The sequence below is a fragment of the Protopterus annectens genome, chromosome 9.part0, assembly GCF_019279795.1.
Source record: "Protopterus annectens isolate FY-2018-M chromosome 9.part0, PAN1.0, whole genome shotgun sequence".
NCBI lineage: Eukaryota > Metazoa > Chordata > Ceratodontiformes > Protopteridae > Protopterus > Protopterus annectens.
The window spans coordinates 720547228-720573648 of record NC_056743.1 but is presented as its reverse complement, the minus strand read 5'-3'; the positions used below and the strand labels follow the sequence as shown (position 1 = coordinate 720573648).

General features: G+C 39.2%; 1 protein-coding gene across 2 annotated transcripts in view; it reads right to left on the bottom strand.

Annotated features, from left to right (window-relative positions):
• Positions 1 to 7181: 7181 nt before the first annotated feature.
• The window catches only part of LOC122811480 (MOB kinase activator 2-like), a 326857-nt gene continuing 307617 nt past the window's right edge, over positions 7182 to 26421 (bottom strand). For both annotated transcript variants that reach the window (XM_044083344.1, XM_044083343.1), the window contains exon 6: positions 7182 to 8897. In XM_044083344.1, coding sequence (XP_043939279.1) covers positions 8668 to 8897 — 230 coding nt within the window. In that variant the 3' untranslated portion in view covers positions 7182 to 8667. The remainder of the gene's footprint in view (positions 8898 to 26421) is intronic.

The following is a 26421-nucleotide window of genomic DNA, read 5'->3' as shown; positions in this document are numbered from 1 at the left end:
TACCAGCTGCCATAAACAGCCTTCACAATATGCATTAGTATTACACCTCAATTTTTGGCTGCAAGTTGGGGACCACATAACCACTGATGTGAGATGGTTTTCATGAAGTTTTGGAATTTTCTGAAAAAAGTCCACCCTCCTGCGGACTAATGCAAAATACTGCACTTCATAAATAATTCTCCTGATGCATGTCTTTGGATACTTGTGTTTGTCAGGTGCACTGAATGAGGACAGACTTCCTTAGTAGTTAAGTTATTTTACAGCATCTGATATACTGGCCATAAGAAGTTTATGTTTTATAAATATTATGAATGTGTACCTGTCTGTTGAAGTATAATACTTGATCAGGAGTAAAATATTATATGACTTATCTGTAAACACCTTCATATATTCTTGTTACTGTTTGTAATTTTCCATTATATAGCTGTTGTGAGCTTGTACCCTAAATCGGGTTTCTATTACGTTATCAAAAGATAATGTAATCAAACCATCAAAACTTCGAAATGGCTGCATTTTGAAGATCGCATTGAGGATTGGAATATTTGCCCTTTCCTCGCTGTAGTACAATCTCAGAGTTGGAATATATATTTTTGATGGTTCGATTACGTTATTTTTCAATAACATAATACGAACCCCCTTAAATCTAGTGGCAGGCCTGAAAAGGTCAGGATTCCCTTTTACCTCCAATCTACTAAGCAAACTAGTTTGCTGCATCTGTATTTGGCATGGTTTCATATAGAATGAACGAGCCCCAGCTACTTTTAAATCACATTTAGGCTGTTATACAAAATAAATGCATCACCAAATGGGCAGTGCTGTCTAAAACATATGCATCTGCAGCTATCCATAAGGCTCAGTTGTTGTAATGTAAAAGCTTACACATAAGCTTCAATACTGTAAAAGGTTCAAACACCCTCCTTACAACAAAGTATAGATAGCACATGACTGCTATCTCTGCTACACTTCTAAATGAACTGCACCACTAACTTCTGAATTTTTCTCATCAAGGTAAAATATGGCAGTGTGGAGATATACTGTAGAAAAGCTCTGGACAAATCAGTGATTTTAGAGCACGGATTTTCCCAAAAGCAGAGAAAAACAAAGACACTTATTGTGAACCATCATCTCTGGGTGTTCACATAGTGGCTTATAATTTAGTTCTAATAAGCAGAAAGGAAAAGAGTAGATGAATATACCAGGGTAATTATGAGGAGATTTTCTCAATGGAATATGTTGCTGCAATGAGTTATTTTGCCCCATAGAAAGCATAGCTCTAAGGAGTTCTTTTGTAATTCCTTAGTGGAATCACAGCTGGAAAGAGTTCAGTTTTTAAAACATTGACTCCTAGCCCTGTCAGGGTGAAGACTTCCTGTAGCATATTCAAAAAAGTAGAAGTATAATTTTTTTCTGTGGAGTTTTTGCACCCCGTGGCTGAAGACACTCAAGCCTCCCCCACTTAGACATGGTAATCATCCCTTGATGGTAATCATTCCTTCTAGCTGGAAATTTCACCTGCTATCAAGGTGAGAGTTGTCTGTGCTTGGGGCATCACTCAGGTAGTTATGAGAGTATGTTGTACCCTTACTGGCATTCTGGCAATTAGGGCATATGTTATGACTTAACTGCAACTCCCCCCAAGGGAAGAATGGGCAATCCACATCACCATGGAAGTTCACAATGCCTTCCCAACATGAGTGCACACTTCCACACTGCCACTATGAAGGCTCTACCTACCTTTGGATTGCAAATCCTAATGCCTGCCCCCCCCCCCTAGGTCAAATATTTATATCCCACCCCCTCTTCTGAGTGGAAATATGCAGTACATGGTTGGCTCTGCCTTGCTTTTCCAACTAGGATGTGCATACCCATCTTCCTTTGCCATCATCATCAAGGTCATGAGCTGCTAATTGAACTTGGATGGCCTGAGCCATAGTCAGGGCTTTATCTTTCTATACCAGTGTCAGTGGTCCGAGGTTAACAGAAGGCAGTCATTGACAAATACTAACATTCTAACTTCCTTACTGAAGTAAGGTTAGTGGATGGGTGCAAGCCTTTAGTAAAATATAAATATAATCCCAAAGCCTAGTACACATCTATGAACCTATGAAGGTATCCTAAGCTTTTTCCAAGTCAATGAAAATAGCAACAGTCAGCTGGAAACATATTCTGTTGTCTGGGTTAATATTAAAAGGGCTCTTAAGTGATTACATTGCTTAATGACACCAGCTTGGGAGGGCTGGTTAACTTACCTATCAGAGGATGAATATGGTACATTCATTTTTTCCCTGAAGCTTAGCTTCTACATTTATTAATGATACGGAGTGATACTTATTGCTAGAAATAGGATAATTGCTGGTGTCTGGGATAATAGTTAAACAGACTTTCGTGGAGTCTGGGGGAGTCATCCTTATCCTGCATGGCTCAGAAAAGTTTTGCCAGAAAAGCTATAGTCTGTTCTTTCAACAATTTGTACACTGCTCCTTTTCACCAAATAATCCAAAGCTTTCCCATTTGGTGCCTTTTAAAGTACCTCTTCACCTCTAGTGTGACAAGCAGGCGAAGGTTCAATGTTTTATTATCCAGTTGTGGGAGGTATAATGTATTCAAAATGTAGTTCATATTTGTTATTGATCCTCTGCTGATGACACTGAGGACTTATACCTGGGTGTAAAAGTTATCAAAGGCTCTGTTTACGGCCTGCTATACTTGTCTCTTAGTTTGATAATAGGTACTATAATCCCATAATTTTTAGCCTGCAGGTCAGAAAATGGCCAGATCCATTTTGCAAAGTTGAGGATTGAGTGGCAACCTTTTGAATATATAACAGTGTGAGATTTCTTTTATCAGGGTAGTCAGTTCTATTTTCACCTTGTAGTAATTAAGGACATTGAATGTATTTTTGAATTAAATGTTGATGTAGACAAATTTCAGTAGTGTAAAGAACTTGCCATAAAGTAGATATTCACATGGATCCTGGAGGGGCTTCTCCAGACCTCCTCTGGACACCAACCAACCTTCCATACAGTAATCCTTGGGAACAATACCTACAGTGACAATGACAGTAACAGTGATTATTACTGCAATAGTGATCCATATGAGGAACACAGTATACTACTGTAAGGAATTTACCAATATAGTAACTGTTTGAGTAGGATTACTGCTACAGAAGGATTTCCCCCTCTATCTCATCTTTCCTACATGGGCATCCAAGAGATGGCTTGTACATCTGGTAACTACACTCATGCTCAACATGCTCATCCAAACACAGGCCCTTGTTCAAATTCCTCTGTGACAGTCAGAGAGAGAGAGAAACATTTTTTTTTCTTAACTGAATGTGATGGGCTGGTTATGGAAGGCTCTCTCTGCCCTTCTCCAGCCTCTCTCCAGGGTGTAGACTCTTGATGACTTTGGTTCTAGCTACCTTGAACAAAAAAATACTATCACTTTTATAATGGGAACAGAGCAACATTTTGGGAAGGTAAGGTCAGTCCAGCTGGGGTGCACTTCTCGGAAAGTCTGGATGGAAGGCATGCTTCTGTTTACACCACTGATCCCTGCAGTTATGATTAGTGCAACAGCAATCCATACAAAAAAAATCAAAGGTTTCTGTAACTTTGACTTCCAGGGCTTTGAGCCACATGGCATTTTTGCTATACATTACTGCTTTGGTTGCTGAATAGCAGTCTTGTAGTTCAAGTCTGCAAGTATCCCACTGAAAAAAATGTGTGCATGGCTTCTGTGTGTTAGGATTATGTGGTCCTCATCTTCCATTGGGACTAGGGATAATCTAAAACCAAGGGTCTAATCTTCATGCTCTAGAGGTTTTATCTTGAGGTAGTAGAGTAGTAGGTAGTAGGCATACGCTTATAAAGACATCATCACTGAGAGTAGGTAGGGATAAGTTGAGCCATTTTATACCATTTTTAGTAAAATCAAGCATAAGAAAGAATAGTGCAAATGACTGTGCTCCAAAAGAGACAGTACAGAATAGCTATATCCTCTGTCTTGGAGGGACGACACATCTTCAGACTTAAATCATGTCATGGTCATACAGAAGTTGCAATAGCACTTTTTTGTCTACAGGATTGGGCCAATGATTCCTCTTGCTGCACCCAAATGAGCCATTCATTCCTCACAGAGTGACAGCCCTCTTGCCTATTTGTTTCCGATGGAGATAAAAGTTGGGTGTTAGGGAGTGGCCCAGTGTGCAGATTTTGCTGACTGTCTTATCTCCATCTCCTTAACTGCCTGCAAGCTGTGCTACATCTGCCACATGAAGTACGTGAGCTCTTCTGTGCATGCTCAACATCCTGACCAAGCAGCACACCACTTACAGTGGGGGCACACTGGGTTGTTCATGCTACCTGCAATACACACGCATTTCTGCAGGTGTCACCAAAGCAATGAACCAATCTGCCTCTCTATCTTACCCTCTAGGAGGATGAACTGGCACTACCTAGTCACTCACTCACTCACTGTCCCACTCAGTCCCTCCAGTGTCTGTGCCGCTATTCAACTACTGGTCATTTGGGATGGGATAATGCTGTTTACCAAGGCATTATTATAAGCACAACTTGAGACAGTACTTTGTAGAAAGGCCATGGCAGATTCAGAGTAAAACTGGTGGCATGTGTTTTTCCATTTCATAAACAGAGTCATTGGGTAGATGTTGTTTATATGCAGATTATTTCTATAGCACAGCTAATGTCCCTGCAGAGGTTGTTCTTTCCTACCATAACCTCTGCACAGAAATCATAGTAATTTTGGCTTGACATTCTTGAAGTATGAATTCCTAATCTTTTTCAACCATGCTTAATATTTTTCTTTGTCATCAAAGTTCAAGAATTTGAAAATATATCTGGTAGATTGTGTAAATAAACTTATATGCATTCTTGGTATGTCATTACAGCTATTATGATTCCCCTAAGTCTGCCATATTTGCATTGCTCAATGCAACTAATGCAAAAGCTCACACACTGTACGTACACAATCCCAAAACATCCTAGCTCACCTGAAACAACCACCAAAACCAAAATTATATTTAACAATCCAAAAACTGTACCAAAAGTCTCAAATTGTGCAACTGAGCAAATAAGCTGGAGAAACACAAAAAAAGCAAGTGGAGCCACTTGATTTTTCATGTGTTTCTCCAGTTCAAAATTATATTTAGTTTAAAAGAAAAAAAACATGGCCAGAGCCTGCATTTTCCATTCACTTCAGTGTAAAAAAAGGTAATTTCACACATTAACCACACAAAATGCAAAGCACACAGTCCTCCCAAGAATATACTGCCTACTTAAATTTACCACTGGAAATAAAACTAGATATTTTCAAAATGTATATATATATAGGGTCTACTTCACCCTGTCGAAGGCTGACAATAACGAAGCTGACATTGTTGGCACCAAAATGTCGAAAGCAAAAGTCATTGTGTGTGTAAATAGAAATCTCCATAAGGAGAGATTTCCGTTTACTGCAATGTAGTGTGATCTTGATGTTGGAATATTTAAGTAGCGGGAGGTGTGGGGGGTGCAGGGGGGCTTGCCCCCTGCATAGAGCAATTTGTGTTGTGTTTGGGTGTTTTTTGTGTGTGTGTGTGTGTGTTCGATGTTCAGGGGTTTCGACATTTTCGTGTCGATTATTACACTGTCGACAGTTTGAGTTTTCGACAGCATAATATAAACGCTATATATATATATATATATATATATATATATATATATACATATATACACATATACACATATGTACATATACACACATATACACATAAAAATGCAGACCACAGGTAGGCACCTGGAAGATTCCATTACCTACAACATATAGGATGTATATTTGTAGTGCTTATGAGCTAGCCTTTCATGCTATGCAGTACACTTTCATATTTGTCTGAATCTCACAGCAGATGGAATACATACCTGAAAGTGGTTACAAAACACACATCTTAGGACACTGTTTCTACTTTCTCACTGGTCACACATCACAATATTAAAAAAATGAACCCAGTTTTAACTATTTAAATGCACGAAAATCATACCAGGTAACAATCTAAACCCAAAGTGTAGTACTCCATATTAATATTACAAAAACAGATTAAAAAGTAACCAACAGCTTCAACAGAAAGCTCATACCACTCAGCTGTTTAGATTTTTGCTGAATGTTCAGATTTGTGCTTCATATTTTTGGTCCATTTTTCATAAAATTGTGTTTTTCTGGCAAATTATTGGCAAGTCATTAAAGGTTGAAGTCAGAAAATAGTGACAGACATTTGAGTTTCAAACTTCATGCTGTTAAAAAATTCATGTCAAAGTAAAACTTGTTATTCTATCAACTTTCTTAGTTTGTAAGTACAATATTTGAAAAATGTCCCTATTTTTGAGCCTTTGTCCCCCATTACGTACGGTTTTGTCCAGATTTCTTGCTCTAAGAGGTTGAGAGGTATGAATCAGCTATGGCACAATTCATTTATAACACTCTGTGGAAACTAGTTATGTAAGTACCATGGCCCTCCTGAAATAAATGTAAACAGTAATTCAAACAAACAAAAAAAAACAGGAACAATGGACAAGTGGAAAATAATGGGATCTAGTTTGTGTAATAAATGAAATATTTTATACTTTAGGATTAGAGAACTTAATGTATTCTTGCAACAACTGTAAAACTTGTTCCCTAAACCTACAGTAAAATATATTTTATTTAATGCACACAAGAATTCATGCATTCTGTATGTGCATGCATGAGTTCATGTGTTTGTGTGTGTGTGTATATACACCACCTTTTGGAAAAAGAGACTAAAAACGAACTTAAGAATGTAAAACTAAACTGGATGAAGGAATAATTTGATAATGGGGAGAAGCACTTGTCTTCTTTACAAAGAGAGTACATGATGCTTGAATCATGCTCTCTACAAATCTAAAAATTAATAGGATTGTTCTGAATGGAACTGTACATAGAAAATGATATTAGGAGTGCTACAGACTGAATACTCTAGATGTTGCTATAAACTGAAGGGACAGACAAGTACAAGCAAATGGTCACACTGAATGGGCAAAATTATTTTCTGTTAATGCTCTCTCTGTGTGTAGATATGTACACATACTTACAATAGGTGTTCTGTTGTTCAGATCAGAAGCATTGTTGCATCTTAAAATTCTACAGTGTAATCAGACGCAGAACAACTGTATTGTTAAAAGTAACAACTTTATAAATCATACAAAAGTATAAAAGGTGAAATTACAAATGCATCTATTGGTAGCTTATAAATTAATTATTGCTTTTTCAAATCTAATAAAGCATTATTTAAATACATCTGAGTCACTGATGCCATGGTGCTTGCTGTCAAGGTTCATGTGTTGCTGTCCAGAAAATCCAATATGCTTCTACTTAGAATTACATTTTTTTAATGAAACTGCAAATGCAAACAATACCTTCTTCTCTTTTTCCACATCTTACCAGGAAACTAGTGTTGCATGCAACAAGTTCACATGCATGAATTTGCACCACAGTATGTAATTTGTTATGGAACCAATTACTATTGAAAGCTGTGCACCATGGGAGTTTAATTGTCAGTATTTACTAAGAGAAAGGAAGAGAGCATGTAACACATACACATATGGTTTACCTCATATCATACATTCCAAGCTTATTGGGCGCCATATGGAGCAAAGATTTGCATGACATTAGCCATCTGCATCTCTTAGTGTTTGTGTCCTTAATGCCAAGAAGGAGTTGATTTAGGGGTCAAAAAAGGAAGAACACAAAGCAGCTATGCCATGAACCTGTGTGGCCCCATCTTTACTGCCATTATTATCAGTGTAATTCACTTGGTAGTCTTTATTGCTAAACTAAAAGTCTCTACTCAATATTTTTCCCACAATGGTCTTTATTAACAGAGCATACACTGACATTATACCATGTATATAATGCCACTGAAATAATTGGGCTGCTGATGAAGTTGTAATGAGGTTCAAAACCCACTTTGTTAAACTGGTGGGGCTTAGCACCTTAAAGACCACCTCCCTATCCTGCAAGCCCAGCCCTTTGGTGTTTGACCATCCTAGAAGGCACCTTCCTAATAGTTTACATGTGAAGTAATAGGAGGAACAAACCTAAACTTCTGAAAATTTTTCTCACAGTGTCTTCCGGTATAATCAGTCACAAACATATTCCCACCTCTTCCAGTAACCCACTTCTGAGCTCAGCTCATTTCTTTCAGTAACCTACATCTGAGGTCTGTGAGTATACACTGTGAGGTTCTATTAGCAACCAAAGATAGAGTAGAAGTTCATAACCCCTACTTTCACACATATACACACACACACACACACACACACACACACACACACACACACACACACACACACACACACACACACATACATATACACACACACACGGACATGTACATAGAACATTAAATGACCTTAGAAGCTATGTCTTACTTCCTCATCCCCTAAATTAGATAAAAATTACAGGAGGAGGAGAAACTGTGTGATGCTGATCATAAATCACCATTTTCTAGTTGTATTTTATTATATGAAAAACAGAGGTCATTAACTTTGTTAATTTAAGTAAACTGTGAAAACCTGAATATTTTTATTTAAATTGCAAATAAATAAATAATTATCAGTCCTTTGCATTTTACTTAAGTTTGGCTGCTGTTAAGTCCTACAGCATATGCTTGGTTAAATGTTCCGCTATAGCTGTATCTTTGGTATTCAGCAGTTCAAACTCTTTGCAGAACAAAATAAGATGCACATAGAGTGTGTTCAGATGTGAATGCAGCTCAAGAGCTATGATCTCCTGCGTGTGAGCAGAGTAGATGTGTGCCAAAATGTGAAAAAGATGCCTGAAGAACTTCTGAACCAGTGACTCGAAGGATCTGGGAAATGGTTTCCCTGCAAACAACAACAACATATAAAGTTAGAAAAAACTTAAGTGTTTACAGGCATTAAGGTAAGGTTGCTATACTAAAAACAAAGAAGGTACACTAAATAAAATCAGAAGAACGTGAAACATGAAAGCAAAAGGCACTACATCACTATACATCTAGGTATTATAAATGAATAAGTGGTCTGCAGAGTACATAATGTTATATTTAAGTTCTTACACTGAACGTCTGCTTTCTTACCAAGTAAAATGCACTGACATCCAAGGCTACTACTGAGTGCATTGCAGAACTGTGCAAGAACTTTACTCCAACTATATTTCCAAAATCTGGAATGCTATTCCACAGCCTATCTTAACTACTGTTAACCTAACTCACTTCAAGAAACTACTTAAGGACTATCTGACTAGCAACTGGATTTGCTCATGATCCACCCCAGGCTAAATTCCTAATCTTCCTACCTACGTACACCCCAATCTACCAATCATCCAAGTTTATCCTGCACACGAATTTAAACTCATACATATGTCCTTCTTTCATCCCTTACTTCTCCACCCTAATACCCTTTACCATACACACTTCTCCCCCATCTTATCATACTACCCTCCTTTCCTTATTCTCTATTCCCTCACTATATGTTTCCATGAACTAAACTACATATTTTCTCCTTCCTCTTTCTCTTTTACTTATATTTGTATTTTTAGTCCACTCATACCAATTCACTGTAGCAGCTTTTGGTTTATATTGTTGTAAACGTACGTATGTGATCTGGTCAACAAAACCAGATATTAAACCCACCTAAAATCTCATGCTTGATTTATACTAAATAGGTTACTATTGCTTCTATCTATGAAATGTCAAAACACCTTCTATTTCCATGTGATTGCAAACTTTATGTTTTAATTTTACTTTTATCCTTGTATTATAGAATATTTTGTAATTCTGAATGTGACACTGACTTTGTATTTGATGTATACATTTTTGTTTATATTCAAAATTAATGATTATCTTTTGGTTGTATTCAAAATTAATTGTATATTCTCTGGAGCTTTTCTCCCAAGACCTCCACTGAAAATGGGCACTGTTCCCCAGTTGTACTTTCCAGTAAGCAAATGTTAAATAAATACATAAAAATAGTTGTGTGAGTTGTCTGTTATTGATCGGCTTTCTGAGTTTCATAACATACTGACTAAACTGGAAATATATGTCTGTCTGGTGATTTTCATATAGTAACACATTTTGCAATTACTCTAGAACTGTTGAAGTATTTTGAATAGAACAATGGGAAAAGTCAAAGAAAATATGTATTCTCTGAAATAAAATAACAACTCACCAATACTGAGGAAGAATTCCAGAAAAAAGTTCAGCTTGGATTGTATATATTACATGTGTACATTTGCACTAAGATGTATGTTTTTTTTTTTTGGAACTGATTAATTTTGAAAGTTATGCAGATTTAACACAGAAACTTGAGATGAATAACAGTATCAAACAAGCACAGTGTGGAATTACTGAAACTGCAGTACCAATGCACTGCAAAGTATAAAGTTACTCTTGCTCAAGGAAGGAAGATGGGAAGAGTCAGATGATCAGAGAGCTCTTACAATTCTATCCATGGAAGGATGTCACAAATGACATATGCACACATGGAAGGTCAGTGCTTACAATTCTGATATATGTAAGCTGATGCACACTCATCCTTAAGGTCCAGACCATCACATAGTCATGCATGGAAAGCTGACAATACAAGTGGAGTAGAGCACACTCAGTATACAAGGCACTAGAAATCACATGAGTGATAGTCCTGGCGGAAATGGACAGACAGCAGCAAATGTCTTGGAACTGTATGGAAATTGCCATGAGATTGATGCAAACAGTCTCATTCAATGCACCAAACAGTAAAATGTGTACGACTCTGTTGTTACCATTCTAGAAAAAACTCACAAATGTCCAGGATTTTACAGAATGTCCAGACTTTTGCCTCATATTTTTGGTCTGCTCCACATAAAATGTGTAGGCTTCTGGCAGATGACTGAAAATTGAAGTCAGTAAATAATGACCAACAACTATTTGAGTTTCAGAATTTATATCCTTCAGAAAATGAATGCTAATGTGAAACCTGTTATTCTATCAAATGCCTACGTTTATAAGAACAATATTTAGTCTGGCTGTTGGCAGCTGGCATAGAGGATTATGGGTGTGACCAGTGTCACAGAGTTAATTCACTCAGCCCTCATTTGCCTACTGTGTTACTTTGAGGAAGTCATTTACTCAGACAGTGTTTTGGGGCAACTGAAAATTGGGTTAGGCTCCTCAGTGATATCCTGGACTGCAAGCCTAGTAACTACCTATTAACAAATTAAAATATGTACCTGATTTTGGGTTTCTGTCCACGCATTATATTTGGCTTTGCCCAGAATTCCTGAACTAAGAGGTTGAGAGGTATGTTCTAAAACAGTGTGCCTCCCAGACTCATATGTGTCATGTGGGGAAAGTGCTCTGATCACAAGCTGTGCACTGTGAAGGCAGCAGTCATAGCAGACTAGGGGAAAATAACAGGAGTTATATTAAAAAATGTGTGGAATTCATTCCTGATGACATGCACAGTGGGGCATGTGCATGACTCAGTACACTTTTCCAAAGCTGTGCTTATGGGCCATGCTGTTGTAGGTTAGAACAGTGAAACAATGGTGTATTTCACAGTTAATACTGCCGATAACATACTACTTTTGATTTTTGATTTTGATTTACTAGTGATGCCTCTTAACTCAACTTTGTATTTTGATGCCGGAGCTTATCTCCTTAGCCACTTAATCTGAACTCTGTTTGTTACCTACTCAGATTAGTCCAGGCAAACTGTATATTGTCTCTGTACATTTTTTAAAATTGATTTTAGAAATGTTTTCTGAAATGTATTGTCTTAGTCTGATAGTGGAGCTTTTCTCCTCGGGCCTCTGCTGAAAATGGACATGTATCCAGCCAGACTAGCCCGGTTAACAAATGTAAAATAAAATAAAATAAATACTTATCCTGAAATCCCCACACTGGCCTTTCCTGTGAGACCTTTGAGCTGGATTGTCACAGTCCTCGTTCTCCTATGACACACACACACACACACACACACACACACACACACACACACACACACACACACACACACACACACACACACAAACACATTTTACCATCAATCTATCACTGAAGGTATGAAACATGCAAGGCTTACAAATTGATACCAACCTCTCTTTCTTGTATTCAAGCCTCTTTGCATGCAAAAATATAAAGCTTTTGATGCCATTCCTCACTCAGGCATTATACATAAAATTATCAAACTGAATGTGAAATCTTATGTTAACCAGTGTATGGGAAACTAGCTCACAGACAGACCCCAGCAAATTAAGATTGGGAGCACACTCTCTTTGAAAAAGCTTGCAAGCAGCAGTGCCCCCCCCCCTCCCCTCCGAGGGCTTGGTACAGAAATCATTGCTGTTTGTTATTTACTTCTCTGATGTCAAACCTGATTTCAATGGCCTTTGGCTGACTAAGCTTGCTGATGACTATAAACATGGAACCAACATCAATTTATCTAGGAATTCTCAGATTCCAGTGCAAGGAATAAATTGCCAAACAAATGGTGCAGTGATCATGGTCTCAAGCTAAATACCAAAAAGTATAGTATTGTATCTTCTGGCAAACAGGATCATCCCTGTTTCTGCCACATTTATAGTGCTTTCCTCTAATTAGACATAGTTGTCAGAGAGCTGGGTACATTTTTTGACAATGAGCTCTTCTCTGACCATCATGTAGCCATGGTTCATAGGATCATAAGAAGTTACTAGGCTATTGGCCCTGAGACCTTTATAAGCCTAGCCAAGAGTTTAGCCCATGTTTAGACGTCAGCACTCCAAGCCCCTGTCCAGCAGGGACACAGACGGATGTTAGAACATTCTCATATTTAACCCAGATGACTACTAAAGGAATCTTCTCTATATCCCAGGATGTTATCATACTTCTTTAATCCTCTCTTATTATGTCCATAATTGAATACAGTGCTCCCTTTGGCATGCACCTGTCCAGACCTATGATCCAACTTGAAAGACCCTAATGTTTCCTCACAAAAAAATAAATAAATAAAACAAGGGTCTTAGTTTCATTCCTTATGCACAATGCCTTAGAGCTTTATCTCTCTTTTACAGATACCTTAGGAGTGATCTCTGCCTAGATATGAAGGCCTCAAATGAACTTCCTAAAGCTTCAGAAAACCCAGTAACACAATGGAAACCTGTACTAAAGACCTTAACCTTTCCATAAGATAACCTGAACCTACAGGCATTACAGATATTTCACTCAAAGAATTCCTCTACTCAGGAACATAATCCCCATTCATATCAAAGCAATTATCTTCCTAACCCTTTTCAAAGGCAAGCTGGATGAATGGTGTATAGCCATAAGTACATTCCTGGTCTCACCCTACAAATCCTCAAGGTAATGGGTAACAAGTACAGAGAATTGCAGTGGCTAGGCTACAAATGCTCTGCCTTATAATAACAATCTATGAACCTATGAAGAATGAGACTTTGGGCTATATGTTTAGCAGAACAGACTCCAGGAACAGAGAGATTATATTACTTCTTCACTGATTAGTAGACAGGCCCTAGCAAGAATACTCTGTTCCATTCTAATGTGTATACAGGGAAAGGAATTTCAAAATTGTTGATAAGGTACAAAGAAATGTTACCAAAGTAATAAATGAAATAGATGACATGGGGTGCAAGTAGAAGTGATACAACATAAATGTTTTCTTAGCCGGGACATGCAAAAGAGGGGAGACATGATGCAGGTATACAAGACACATAGAGATAAGGCCAATGACATACAGAATAGCTTAAGAGGATAGACAGATGGAGGGTAAATGTGACATATTTGCCATGTTAAGGAAACAAAGAACATCATAAACATTTTGAAGTATTTTTTCAAACCCAGAGTAGTGGATAAAACGAACGGGTTAAGTATATGAGAGAAATAGAAAGCTAACTCTGAATAAGCCTGTGGGGCAGTAAAAACGTGGTGACATCAGAAGCTTTATATTATGAAGTGGCATCATTATAACTCATGGAATTCTGAGCAAAATGAAGCCCACCATGGTTGCTTCAAGGTCATTATGATAATAGTCACTCTGAAAGGAAACAAAAATGACCAAGCATAATCATAAATGACAAATGAAGTTCAAATTTAGCAGCAAATTAATTTCAAATACAGTAGGATAGTTAGTAAAGCAATATTAGCAATGTCACTGATAAAGCAAAATGTGAGGTCCATACTGAATCTACTGAGATGAGACTTCCAGACTGGCACCTATAGGTGGATGAATGAGCAGGTAAGTACCCGAAGACAAATGGATGGATGCCTACACCAATACTCACAGAAGGATGGACCACCAATTGAAGGCCTGTAGATGGATGAATGGCCAGACTAGTGCCTTCAGAAGATGGATAACTATACCAATAGCTATAGATGGATGTATAACCAGAACAACAGCCAGATATGAATACATAACTTTATCAATGCATATAGAAGGCTGAATAACCAAGCCAATGCTCATGCAGAGATGGAAGTTAAGATTTACACTCAGAGAATATCTGATGCCCGGAATCATATTCCAAGAAGCAGAGACAACTGTTGATGTGCTCCATCCATGATCGATGAAAGATTCCAGCATCACACAAAGAGATAGTGTCAGGGCGATTTTTCCCTAAATCAAATGTCTAGTGTGTTGAAACCTCAGCTCTGGATGAAGGAGTCTATTAGTATGAAAATTGTGCCTTCTACTGCACTATACAAATCACTGAGAAGACCCAGCAAGGCTTCAGTGATGCTGTCCTGAGCATATTAGGAAACTCTGTCCCAATCATGAAAGTAGAGGAGAGAAAAAACAGTGATGATAATATCAGCGTGAAGCAATGAAGTGTTAAATGATCAAAAACAAAAACATTTTCTTCAGCAAAACCTATGCACACAAATGAATACTTGCTTATTTATTTATTTTATTTATTGCTTTTGTTGACAAAGGTGGCCCAGTCGGGCTGTGGTAGCCCCCTTTATAGTGGAGGCCCAGGAAGAAAAACTCAAACATAGTCAGTTTTATCCAACAGAGGAAAATGTAAAGCTTGCAGTTACAATATGGGCATACAATAACAGAAAGAAAGCTATACTAGAAAAAATCTACAGCCAGTAAAATGTAGAATCATCATGTAGTCGTACATGGGAAATTGGCACACACAGTCAGGTTAAGAAAATAATTCACAATTTTACATTTATGGGTAGTAGAAATATGAGACAGGAGAAATGAGAGATATGTAGAAAGCAGAACGGAGGTGAGGGTTATGCAGGTAGTATGTATGTTTGATAACTAATACATATATAAAGGAAATTGTAGTGAAGTTGGGGTAGATGTAGATGGGAGTGGGTATGAGCTGGGATATTACCAGTGAGAAACAAAATTGTCATGGGGGTGAACTGATACATTAAAAGTGGCAGTAAGGAAAAAGGGGTAAAAGATAGCAGGAGAAATATAATGAGAATATACATCAAGATATACCTGAAACTGACTCGCCTCCAGCTATTACACAAGACCGAGTTCTAAAAGTGCAATTAGAAGCTATACAATGCACGATGGGTCCTGACAATATCCCTGGATGCATCTTTAATAGCATGAAGCACGATTTATCCACACCCCTAACAACACCGTTCAGTCTTAGCCTCCATGCAGGTTTTGTACAAAGCAAATGGACAACAGCTGCAGTCATTCCCCTGCATAAGGGAGGACCTTCCACAGACCCAGGCAATCACAGAACCATAAGTCTGACCAGCCTCATATTCACAGCCATGGAAAGACTTACCATGGAACTAATCAATCAGGATTTAGGGAACGTCCAAACACTGGACCTGCCTCAGTTTGGATTCATCAAGAGGAGGTCATACTTACTCAACCTGATGAGTTTTTTGAAAATGTCACCAAAGCAATGGATGAAGGCAAAGGAGTAAGCAGTGCATGCCTTGACCTGGCCAAACTTTTGACACAGTTCCCTAGTCAGGCATAGTAGAAAAAGCGAAATAAACTGGGAATAAACCTCAATATCACCCAATGGATTGCCAACTGGCTGACAGATAGGATGCAGAAAATCAAATAGGGGAAGTCACCTCCACAAAGAGACCAGTCACCAATGGAGTCCCCCCAGGGTTCTGTTCTGAGACCTGTTCTGTTTGTCATCTCCTGTTCTGAAATAAAAAATAATACCAGAGGGCTCTGGCTGACAAAGCCTGCAGATGACTGCAAGCTAGGAGCAGTCACTAAATCCCCAAAGGACTTAGCCATCCTGCAGGAAGGTTTGTCACAAATAAATAACTGGTACCAAAATCATGGACTGAAATTAAATTACAAAAATGCATTATTGTATACTTAAGAAAGTAATCTACTCCAGGGAACTACCACATTGACAACACAACCGTAAGAGTTGACCCAGATGTTTAGGATTTAGGATCTTATGTGGACAGCGACCTAACTTTTGACCAACATGTGTCCATTACTGTAAGAAAGTCCTTCTATACTGCACAGCTTATAAACAAAGGGATTGTGTCTAGACTTAGGGATGCCTTTGTCCTCCTTTACTCATCCCTCATCAGACCAGTCATTGAGTATAATGCCCCCTTTGGCATATATCTGTCCAGACACATGCAACAACTAGAATGCCCACAGAGATACCTTACTAAAAGGATACAAGCCCTAAGCAGCATGTCCTACATGGACTGACTCAAAGCCCTGTCACTATACTGTGTATCCTATAGCTTGCTAAGAGGGGACCTGTGTCTGGCATAAAATACATCCTCCAATCCAATACTGATGTATTTACTGCATATCAGCAAGTAAAAATGGTATCAGAAATTCAAGGTCTAGGGATCTAAACCTCTTCTGCAACATAAACAAAACAGGAGGGATAGGTATATCTCACAGAGGATACCACTGCTCTGGAACAGATACCCATCCACATAAAGCAAAGTTCATCACTGTCCACATTCAAGAGCAACTTGAATCTATGGATGGGAAACAGAAAATGTAATTCATGATTGCCACTCTACTAATAATGGACAAAGGAATTTCCTAAATGCCTTATCTCCTTATCTATGGCACAATCACAGTTATTCTCATTGGGGTAATACTCAACCATGAGATGGGTAAGGCCAATCTCTATCCAAATGGGGATAGGTTAATTCAAGCACCAAAAAGGAAACTGGCTAGGCTTAAAATGGCCCATAAAGGCAGTTAGCCTAATGCTTACCTTTGACCCTATGAGAATTTGTTTTGTTGATGTATTGTGGGGTAATGTATGTGTGTACAGGAAAAGGTAGTCTAGCCAGGGTAAGTAACCAAAACCAAAAAAATAATACCGCTTGGAGTCTACCACTCAGATTTTAAAACATAATAATTTATTAAAATCAACAGAATTGAGTGCTTTCATCCTGTTCACATAGGACTTCTTCAGAATTCACCATTTCAAACAAATAAAACCCTTTTAATATACTACAAATGAAAATTCAATTAACACAATTGATGACATCATTAAATACTCTTAAGGATACAGAGCCAAAATCCAGCACACCATATAAATATATAAAAAAAAGAGAAAATATGGGAAATTGTGAAAATTGTTTTAGAAAATACTGTTATTTAAAAAGCACAGTTGTGTACACTTACCATAAATGTAGATGTTCAAGTGTTTTCACTGTTGCAGTCATCACACTTGGGTTATCTGCCTGCAGGTAGCCCTCAGTCAGCCCGAATACCAGAGCCTTGGGATTTCTGCATCGGATGATGTCACCTCATCCATGACGTCAGGTCGTCAGGGGTATAAAACATGCAGCTGACATCATTATATCAGTTTTTCTTGCCCCGGATGTCAGGAGCCCCCAAAATAGGAAGCAATCAAATGGCGTGGAACACCTCCAGTAAAAAGTAAATACCATTTCCATAAGATATGGCCAAAAAAAGAGGATAGGTAGAAAGTATAGAAAGACAGGGGGCTGGAGGGCGGGTAACCAGGACTGCAACAGTGAATAAACTCGAACATCTACATTTATGGTTAAGTGTACACAACTATACTATGTTCTTCATGTTTCACTGTTGTAGTCATCACACTTGCATTGATTCCCAAAGCTGAGGAAGGGTGGAGGCAGTCAAGAAGTAGTAGGGCTGGCTAGCAGGCCTTGTAAGACTGCTGTGGCAAATCCAGCTCTGGATTTGGAAACGATAGGTAAGTGGTAATGCTTGGTGAAGGTGTGCACAGAACTCCAGGTTGCAGCTTCCAGGATGTCCCTGGCAGGGACTCCCCTGAGAAAAGCTGTAGGGGTTGTGGTAGCCCTAGTGGAAAGAGGCCTGATCCCCTGTGGGATAGGTTTTCCATGGTGTTTGTAGCAGAAATGGATGCAATGTGCTATCCATTTAGAAATGGTTTGTTTCGAAATGGCCTTGCCCTCTGCCCCTGTAGCAAAGCTGACCAGCAGCTGGTCAGATTTTCTGAAAGGTTTAGTCCTGTCAAAGTAGAACCTGAGCTGTCTGTGCATGTCCAAGGAGTCTAGGATCCTTTGCCCTTTATTCTGAGGATTAGGAAAAAAGGTTGGCAAATGGATGGATTGGTTTAAAGCCACACTGGATACCACCATGGGCATAAAAGATGGGTTAGTCCTGAGGGAAACCCTGTCCGCATGGAAGATAATGAAGGGTTCCACAGCCATAAGGGCTTGTAACTCAGATACTCTTCTTGCTGAAGTGATGGCTAGCAGTAAGGCTGTTTTCCAAGAGAGGAATTTTAACTCTGCTGTAGCAGCAGGCTCAAAACGGGGAAGTGTGAGCTTCTCTACTACAAAATTAAGGTCCCAGGCAGGAGTGGGAGTTCTCCTTGGGGGTCTTAAATTGTTAGCTCCTCTCAGGAACTGTTTGATCAGAGGGTGAGAGAAGATGGGTGGCTCAGTATTGTAATGAGCTGAGTTGGTAGATGCATAAATCTTAATTGATGAGAAGGAGCGGCCTTTGTGGAGCAGTTCTGCTAGGTAAGCTAGGATTTGAGGCAAGGAGGGCACGGCTGTGTCCTTCCCTTGAGACTGGCTCCAAGAACAGCATCTATTCCACTTTTCTGAATAGGATTTCCTAGTACTGGGCCTCCTGACCTCAAGGATAACATCCAGCTTCTGTTTGCTGAGGGTTGCTGGTGATGTATTCAGGGAATAAACCAGGATGCCAGGTTTAGGGTTTGCAGCAGAGGATGCAAAATCTGTCCCTCCTGCTGGGACAGCAGAGAGGGGGTCTGCTGTAGGTGCTAGGGTGGCACTGCTGTCATACTGAGTAGGAGTGGTGCCAGTCTGGTGCAATAAGGATTGTCCTTGGTCTGTGCTGTCTGATCTTGAGGAGTACCTTTGGAAGGAGGGGCTGAGGGGGAAAGGCATAGGTTGAGAGGTTTTCCCATGTTTTCCCATGTGAAGGATAGGGCATCCATTTTCCAAGCTTGGCCATGGGGAATTCTGGTGCACAATTTGTTTAGTTGATGGTTTCGGGGGGATGCAAAGAGGTCCACCTCTGGTGTCCCCCACCTGTGCATTAGAAGTTTGAATGAGTTTGGTTCCAGTTTCCACTCGTGTGGGTCCATTAGATTTCTGCTTAAGTCGTCTGCCAGTGAATTTTGTTTGCCTGGCAGGTATTGAGCTTGCAGGTGCTCTTGGTTGCTTAAGGCTGTGTTCCACAGTGTCATGGCTAACCTGCAGAGTGGGTAGGAATGAGTTCCCCCCTCCTTGTTTATGTACCACATAACTGTGGTGTTGTCTGTCTTTATCAGGAGTTGTCCTGGCAGGATAAGGTATTTGAAGGCTGCCAATGCATTCTGTACAGCTAACATTTATTTTTGATTGATATGCAGGTGAATTTGTCCTGGGCTCCATTTGCCTTGAATGCATTTGTCTGCCATGTGAGCCCCCCATGCATAGTCTGATGTATCTGTTGTCAGAGTTTGGACGGCAGGGTGTTGTGAGAAAGGGAGTCCCTTGTTGTGGTTGCAAGCCTCTGCCCACCAAAGGAACTCTGTCCTTAGGCAAGGAATGATAGGAATCACTGCTTCCAAGTCCTGGGAATGTTGACACCAGGGACTTTTTAAGCACCATTGGAGTTTCCTCATATGCAGTCTTGCATATGGAATCAGTAGAATCCATGAGGCCATGAACCCTAAGGGTTGCAGTATTTTTCTTGCAGATAGCGGGGTTTGGGTGGCCAGTAGTTTAAAATAAGTTGTCAAATAAACCTGCTTTTCTGGAGTGAGGAATACCATCTGGGAAGTTGTGTTCCAGCTTGCTCCCAGGAATACAATCTTTTGGCTGGGTACCAGATGTGATTGCTTTTCATTGATGGTATACCCCAGAGAAGTTAGGAGTCTCTTTACAAACATCAGGTGCTGAAGTAGTAATTCCTGACTGTTCGCCTGAATCAGGCAATCGTCCAAGTATGGGTAAATTTGAATATTTCTCTGCCTGCAGTAAGCATAGCTGGAGCCAGGCACTTTGTGAATACCCTGGGCGCAGTAGATAAGCCAAAGGGAAGTGCAGAGAACTGATAGTGCATAGAGCCTGCCCTGAAAAGTAGATATTTCCTGCAAGATTCCCTTATGGGGATGTGCAGATAAGCTTATTTTACATCTAATGTGACTAGCCAGGAGTCCTTGGCTAGCACAGGAAGGAGCTGCTGGAGTGTAAGCATTTTGAATTTTGGTACCACCAGGAAGGTGTTTAGGGTTGACAGATCCAGAATAGGGCACCAAGAGTTCTCTTTCCTGGGCACCAGGAACAGCCTGGAGTAGAAACCCTGTCCCATTTGCTCTGTTGGCACAGGTTGAATAGCCCTGATAATGAGAAGAGAAAGTACTTGCTTTTGGGCCTCTGTCCACTGGTTTGGAGGAAGGTCTGGCAATCTGCTTGGGGATGGCAGAGAGTGGAAATAGAATCTGTATCCCTGGGATACAATGTGTAAGACCCATTGGTCCTGGGTAATATACTCCCAGTTTTTTGCATGCAGGGCGAGTTTTCCTCCTAGGGATGCAAGTACTGGGAAGGGTTAAGGACAAGTCATTGTGAACTTGTTCCATAGGAGGTGGCTTACCACTCCCAGTTTTTGATGAAGGAGCACTCCATTGTTTAGATCTGTGCATACCCTGAGACTGTTGTCTTTGTGGTCTGTTTCCCCTGGGCTTGGGCTGAGAAGGTCTGGAAGGGACTGGAAAGGACCAATTTTTTGAAGGCCAATGCCTACTGAATTTAGGTGGCTGTACCTGTAAGAAATCTTTAACAGTTTGCATGGATTTAGCTTTTTCTTCCATCTTTTTAAGATCTTCTTCTGCTTTAGAGCCAAACAAACATTCTTGGTTTAATGGAGCATCAAGTAATTTTGCCCTGACATGGTCTGGCAAGATTTGCTCCTTCAGTCAGGCATGCCTTCTCAGAACAGACCCAGCGACAGCAGCCCTGCAAGATGCTTCTAAGGCATCAAAACCACACTGCAAAGTATGTTTACCAACATGGTTAGCAGAATGCATTAAGTCTTGTAAGTCCTTATTTTCTGCACAATCAGGAATCAACAACATTTTTTGTTTAATTAGATCAGGTAGATCAATAATATGCCGTACTTCAACATGTGAAACTGGCAATTTAAAGCCCTGATGGCAAGAGTTGCAGAGGTATATACCTTCTTACCCCATCTGTCTAGAGCCCTAGAATCTCTGTCCGAAGGGGTAGGGTTTTTGGCTGTAGAAGCCTTAATACCTTTAGGTCCCTGGAAAATGGTCTCTGGATCCACAGTGGGAGTTTTAAAGAGGAATTTGTGAGGGTCAGGTACTCTGTAGTATCTGTCAGGCTTTCTAGGAGCAGGTGGTAAAATATCAGGGGAAATGCTGGATTCTATGAAGACATCATCTACAATATCCAGGACAGGGGGAATAGCTAGAGGCATATGCTGAGGCAAGTCTAAAAAAAATCCCTGAGTCTCTTTTTGGACTGTGGGTAGTCCTGGCATTCCCAGCGGAAATGCTCTCTTAGGGTATGTAAGGTTTCACCAAAAGAAAGGTCCTCTGAGGGGGAGGCTGAGGGAATTGACTCCTCTGCACCTGAGTCCACATAGGTAGATAAGGGTATGTCCTGGTGATCACAGGGGTCAGAGTCATCAGACTCATGGTCTGAAGAATCAGAAGGAAAATCAATTCTTTGTTTTTTAGAGGGGGGAAGGCTGGCTTCCCCTAATTAAAGTAATAAGGTTTTCAGCCATTCTAAGCATTTGTTTCTGTGGCATGGGAGTTTGAGAATGTGCTTTGGTCATCGGTTTCTTAGGTGTAGTGTGAACTCTGGGCCTGAGAAATTCAGTAGATTTAGTCATTAATGAAGAAGTCAGTTTAATATGAACATCGGAAGGTCTGAATACACCCTCAGAAGCAAGTGTCTGCACAGCGGCACCGGACCCATCCAAGGTAGAGACATCCGCAGGTTCCATAGTCGAAGAAGCATCTCGCGACATACCAGACTCCGAATAGGTCTCAGTAGAGGCCTGCGAATCTGTAGAAGCGGGTAACAGGGGCTGCGGAAGCGCCTCACTAAGTACTGGTGAACTGGCGACTAGCTTAATGGAAGCGTCATCGGCAGTTTTGGACCTATGCAGTCTGTCTCTGTCTTTATCTTTGCACTTTTTTCAAAAGGTTGATAGTCGGATGGCTTACCGATGCCATTTTGGAATACGGAGAACAACAGGGAAAAAATTTAGAGACAAAAATAGCCCAACGACGAATAGTTCGGGCATTGAACAAGGCACAAAAATGACAGCGAGGGACGTTGTGGTCTGCGCCTAAACAGGTGATGCAATAAGAATGAAAATCTCTGTGACGAATTTGCTTTCCACAGGCAAGACAATTGGTAACTTTTTCTGACATTGGTTAGAGCAAGAAAAAAGGATACCCAATGGGGTACTTAGCTTTAGAAGACTTCAGGTTTGAAACTCAAAAAACTAAAATTTCAGGTAGCTGCCGACCGGCACTTGTGAATTGCTTCTGCTTCAGGCTCCTGCGTGGCAAGAAAAGCTGATGTAATGACGTCAGCTACATGTTTTATACCTCTGACGACCTGACGTCATGGATGAGGTGACAGCATCTGACGCAGAAATCCCAAGACTCTGGTATTCGGGCCGACTGAGGACTACATGCAGGCAGATAACCCAAGTGTGCTGACTGCGACAGTGAAACACGAAGAACATCACAAGTTCTTATGTAAAATTAGATCTATCTGTTAACACTGGTTGTACTGAAATATTTTCATTTATACCTGGGGTATGGAACGCTTGTAGCCTTAGTTGCCATTTTATTTCTGCTACTTCTAATTTAGTCCTCAAGTCCCCACCCCTAGGGTACTCCCTAACTCTCTTTAATATACCAAAATAAAATTTGGTGAAGTGGGGGCAAGACAAGAAGTGTTTATATAAAACATTATTTCAATTCCCCTTGCTTATCTGATAAAGATGTTTATATATTATTTTCTTTAAGGGCCTTTCTGTTTTCTCCATATAAAATGTGGGACACCCCATACATACAGCAAGGTACACAACTCCTTTAGAATTGCAATTACCTTCCTCAAACCTTACAATTGATTTTAAACTATTTTTTTAAATTATTATGTCCTACAGTGAAATAAAAGAACATTGCCCAGATCTGCCACACTGTGTGGTGCGGTTCTTCAAAGAACTCTTTGACCCATTCATTTGCGTTCTATTTTCAAAGCCTTGCTTTAGGTTAAGGCCTGTTTTATAAACAAACTTGGGGTTATCCCCTAATATTTTATACATTTCAGGGTTCACTTTCAGAATATTCCAATTCTTTAAAATTATGTTCTTAATTTCCTGAGATTGTGGGACATATTTTAAAACAAAATCCTTCCCAAAATCTTCTGTAGCTTGTCCACTAGTATAGTCCAAACCTATCCCAAAAAGGGGTCTGTACTTTTTTACCCCACTGGGATTGCACATGGTTCTTTATATCCTTTACCAACTGGGGGGGGGGGTAGCCATGAGCTAAGAACATGTCTGCTATTAAATATAATAATTATATACAATGCAGATTGTGGTGTGAAAAGCAATAACTTGGTTTTCTTGGCATTCATCAGGAGGTGCAAATTGTACAACCAGATTTCTATGGACCAAAACACTTTTGGGGTCTTTTCCTGAAGTTCTGGATGAGACTTAGCTGTAGTTAACAGTGTACATCATCAACATACTGAAAGACAGCTGTGTCATTAGTAGCAGGGTTAGAGGTCATTAATAAAAATGTTAAAGAGTGTGCAGCACAAGACTGAGCCTTCTGGCACTCTGACCATGTTAGTCAAGAATGGTAATTGTTCTTTCTGCCATTTTACTGCCTATGGCCTGTTAGAGAAGTAGCTATAGAAGGGAGGGGATGTCCAGGCCTAGTGAAGATGGTCTCTGAAGAATCACCTGATGGGATACAGTGTTAAAAGCCTTATATAAGTCAAGAAATAGAGAGGAAACAAAGTTTCCAGAGTCCTTGTAGAAATAGATGTGAAAGGATAAGTTAAGGGGAAGTGTGGTAGCACTGCTGTGTGGCCTGAGGCAGTGCTGGGCATAGAAGAGGAAAACAGATAATTACCTATTAAGTGTTTCAGATGTTGGGACTGTATACACTTTTCAAGGATTTTGACAGTGGAGAAATAATGGTTATAGGTTGGTAATTATAAAATTCAGTAGAGTCTCCTCCTTAGTGTAAGAGAATAATGACTTTTTATATATAATTGGTACACGGTATTCTTGGAAATATCTGTTTCTGAGAATAAAGGCAGGGTGTGACAAAGGGTTGGTGGCTATGCTAATGTATTCCAGGGAAAGACTGTCAGTAGGAAGTGAGGTGGGTTTTAACTTATGAAGTAGATTTTTGTTGGTAGAGACAAGAAAAGGGTTGATGTGGAAGACAGGGACTTTAGAGGATAGTTTTGTGAGGATGGAGAGGGTAAGTGGACCTTTATTTATAAGGGAAATTACTGAATATATGAAGTGTGAGTTGAGCTGATTAGAAATAGGTTCTGAGCAGTTGGTGGTAAGAGAAGTCAGCTGAGCTAGGCAGCCTGGATTTAAAATGTTGTTAATGGAGGGCGAGAACTGTTTGGTATTCTCAGTGTGGGTATCCTGGATTGTAGTGTAGTGATTTTTTTTATGAGATCTGACTTTTTTGTCACGTTTGTGAGCCAAGGGACGGGGTTAAATTTTGAATTTTGACTCTTTTTTATTTATTTATTTATTTTTTGTCTGGTTAAGGCTAACTGGTTTAATATGGTGAGAAAGGTACCATTAAAATATACACTAGCTTTATTATTGCTGACTCTACTTACAAACACACACACACACACACACACACACACACACTGACATATATATACATTTTGTGTGTGTGTGTGTGTGTGTGTGTGTGTGTGTGTGTGTGTACAAATAAAATATACATATATTACATACGCACACACATATTTTTTTCTCTAAACATATATGTCTATATACACATACACACATATGTATTTTATATATATATATATATATATATATATATATATATATATATATATAAAATACAGATGAAGCTTTAAGCAAAACTGGTATATATACATATGTTTCCTGCATTAAATTACTTTTTTTCCTTTTCTTGAGATATAGTATATATATATATATATATATATATATATATATATATATATATATACACAAACATATATATATATATATATATATATATATATATATATACACACACATATATACATATATATATATATATATATATATATATATATATATATACATGTGTATTTATATAGTATATATATATATATATATATATATATATATATATATATATGCATATGTACACATACATACAACACACACACATCCACACTGTATAAATACAACAGCGAAGAGTCACAGTTGTTATAAAGTTGTCCGATATTTAGTTGTAATCATGTGACTGATAAGCAACATTTCTTTGTATATTTGGTAATGTCTAACTTTGTTCACTCAGCTACAATGACTTTCTTTAAGTTCAAGAAGGAAGTAAAGAAGCATAAAAAGTCTTTGTCATACGATATCTTAATATTACATACACGTGGAATGTGCAGTACCTCATTTGGACAGAGTAAGATCAGATCAGAAACATATATAGTAACGGATTATTCACATATTTTTTTCTGATTTGTCCATGCCAAACTGCACTACATTTGCAATATTTGAAAATGATAAGTAAAGGGGTGTACCAATAGAAAGAAGATGAAACTGTTCTTGTTACAGTTTTTATGTTTGGGGAAGCAAGCTACAATACAGACTAATGTCCAACAGGTGGCAGCAGCAGTACAGTGAGCTAACACATTACCCTGCTTGTGTTTAATCAAGGAACATAGAAGTTGAAAAAAAA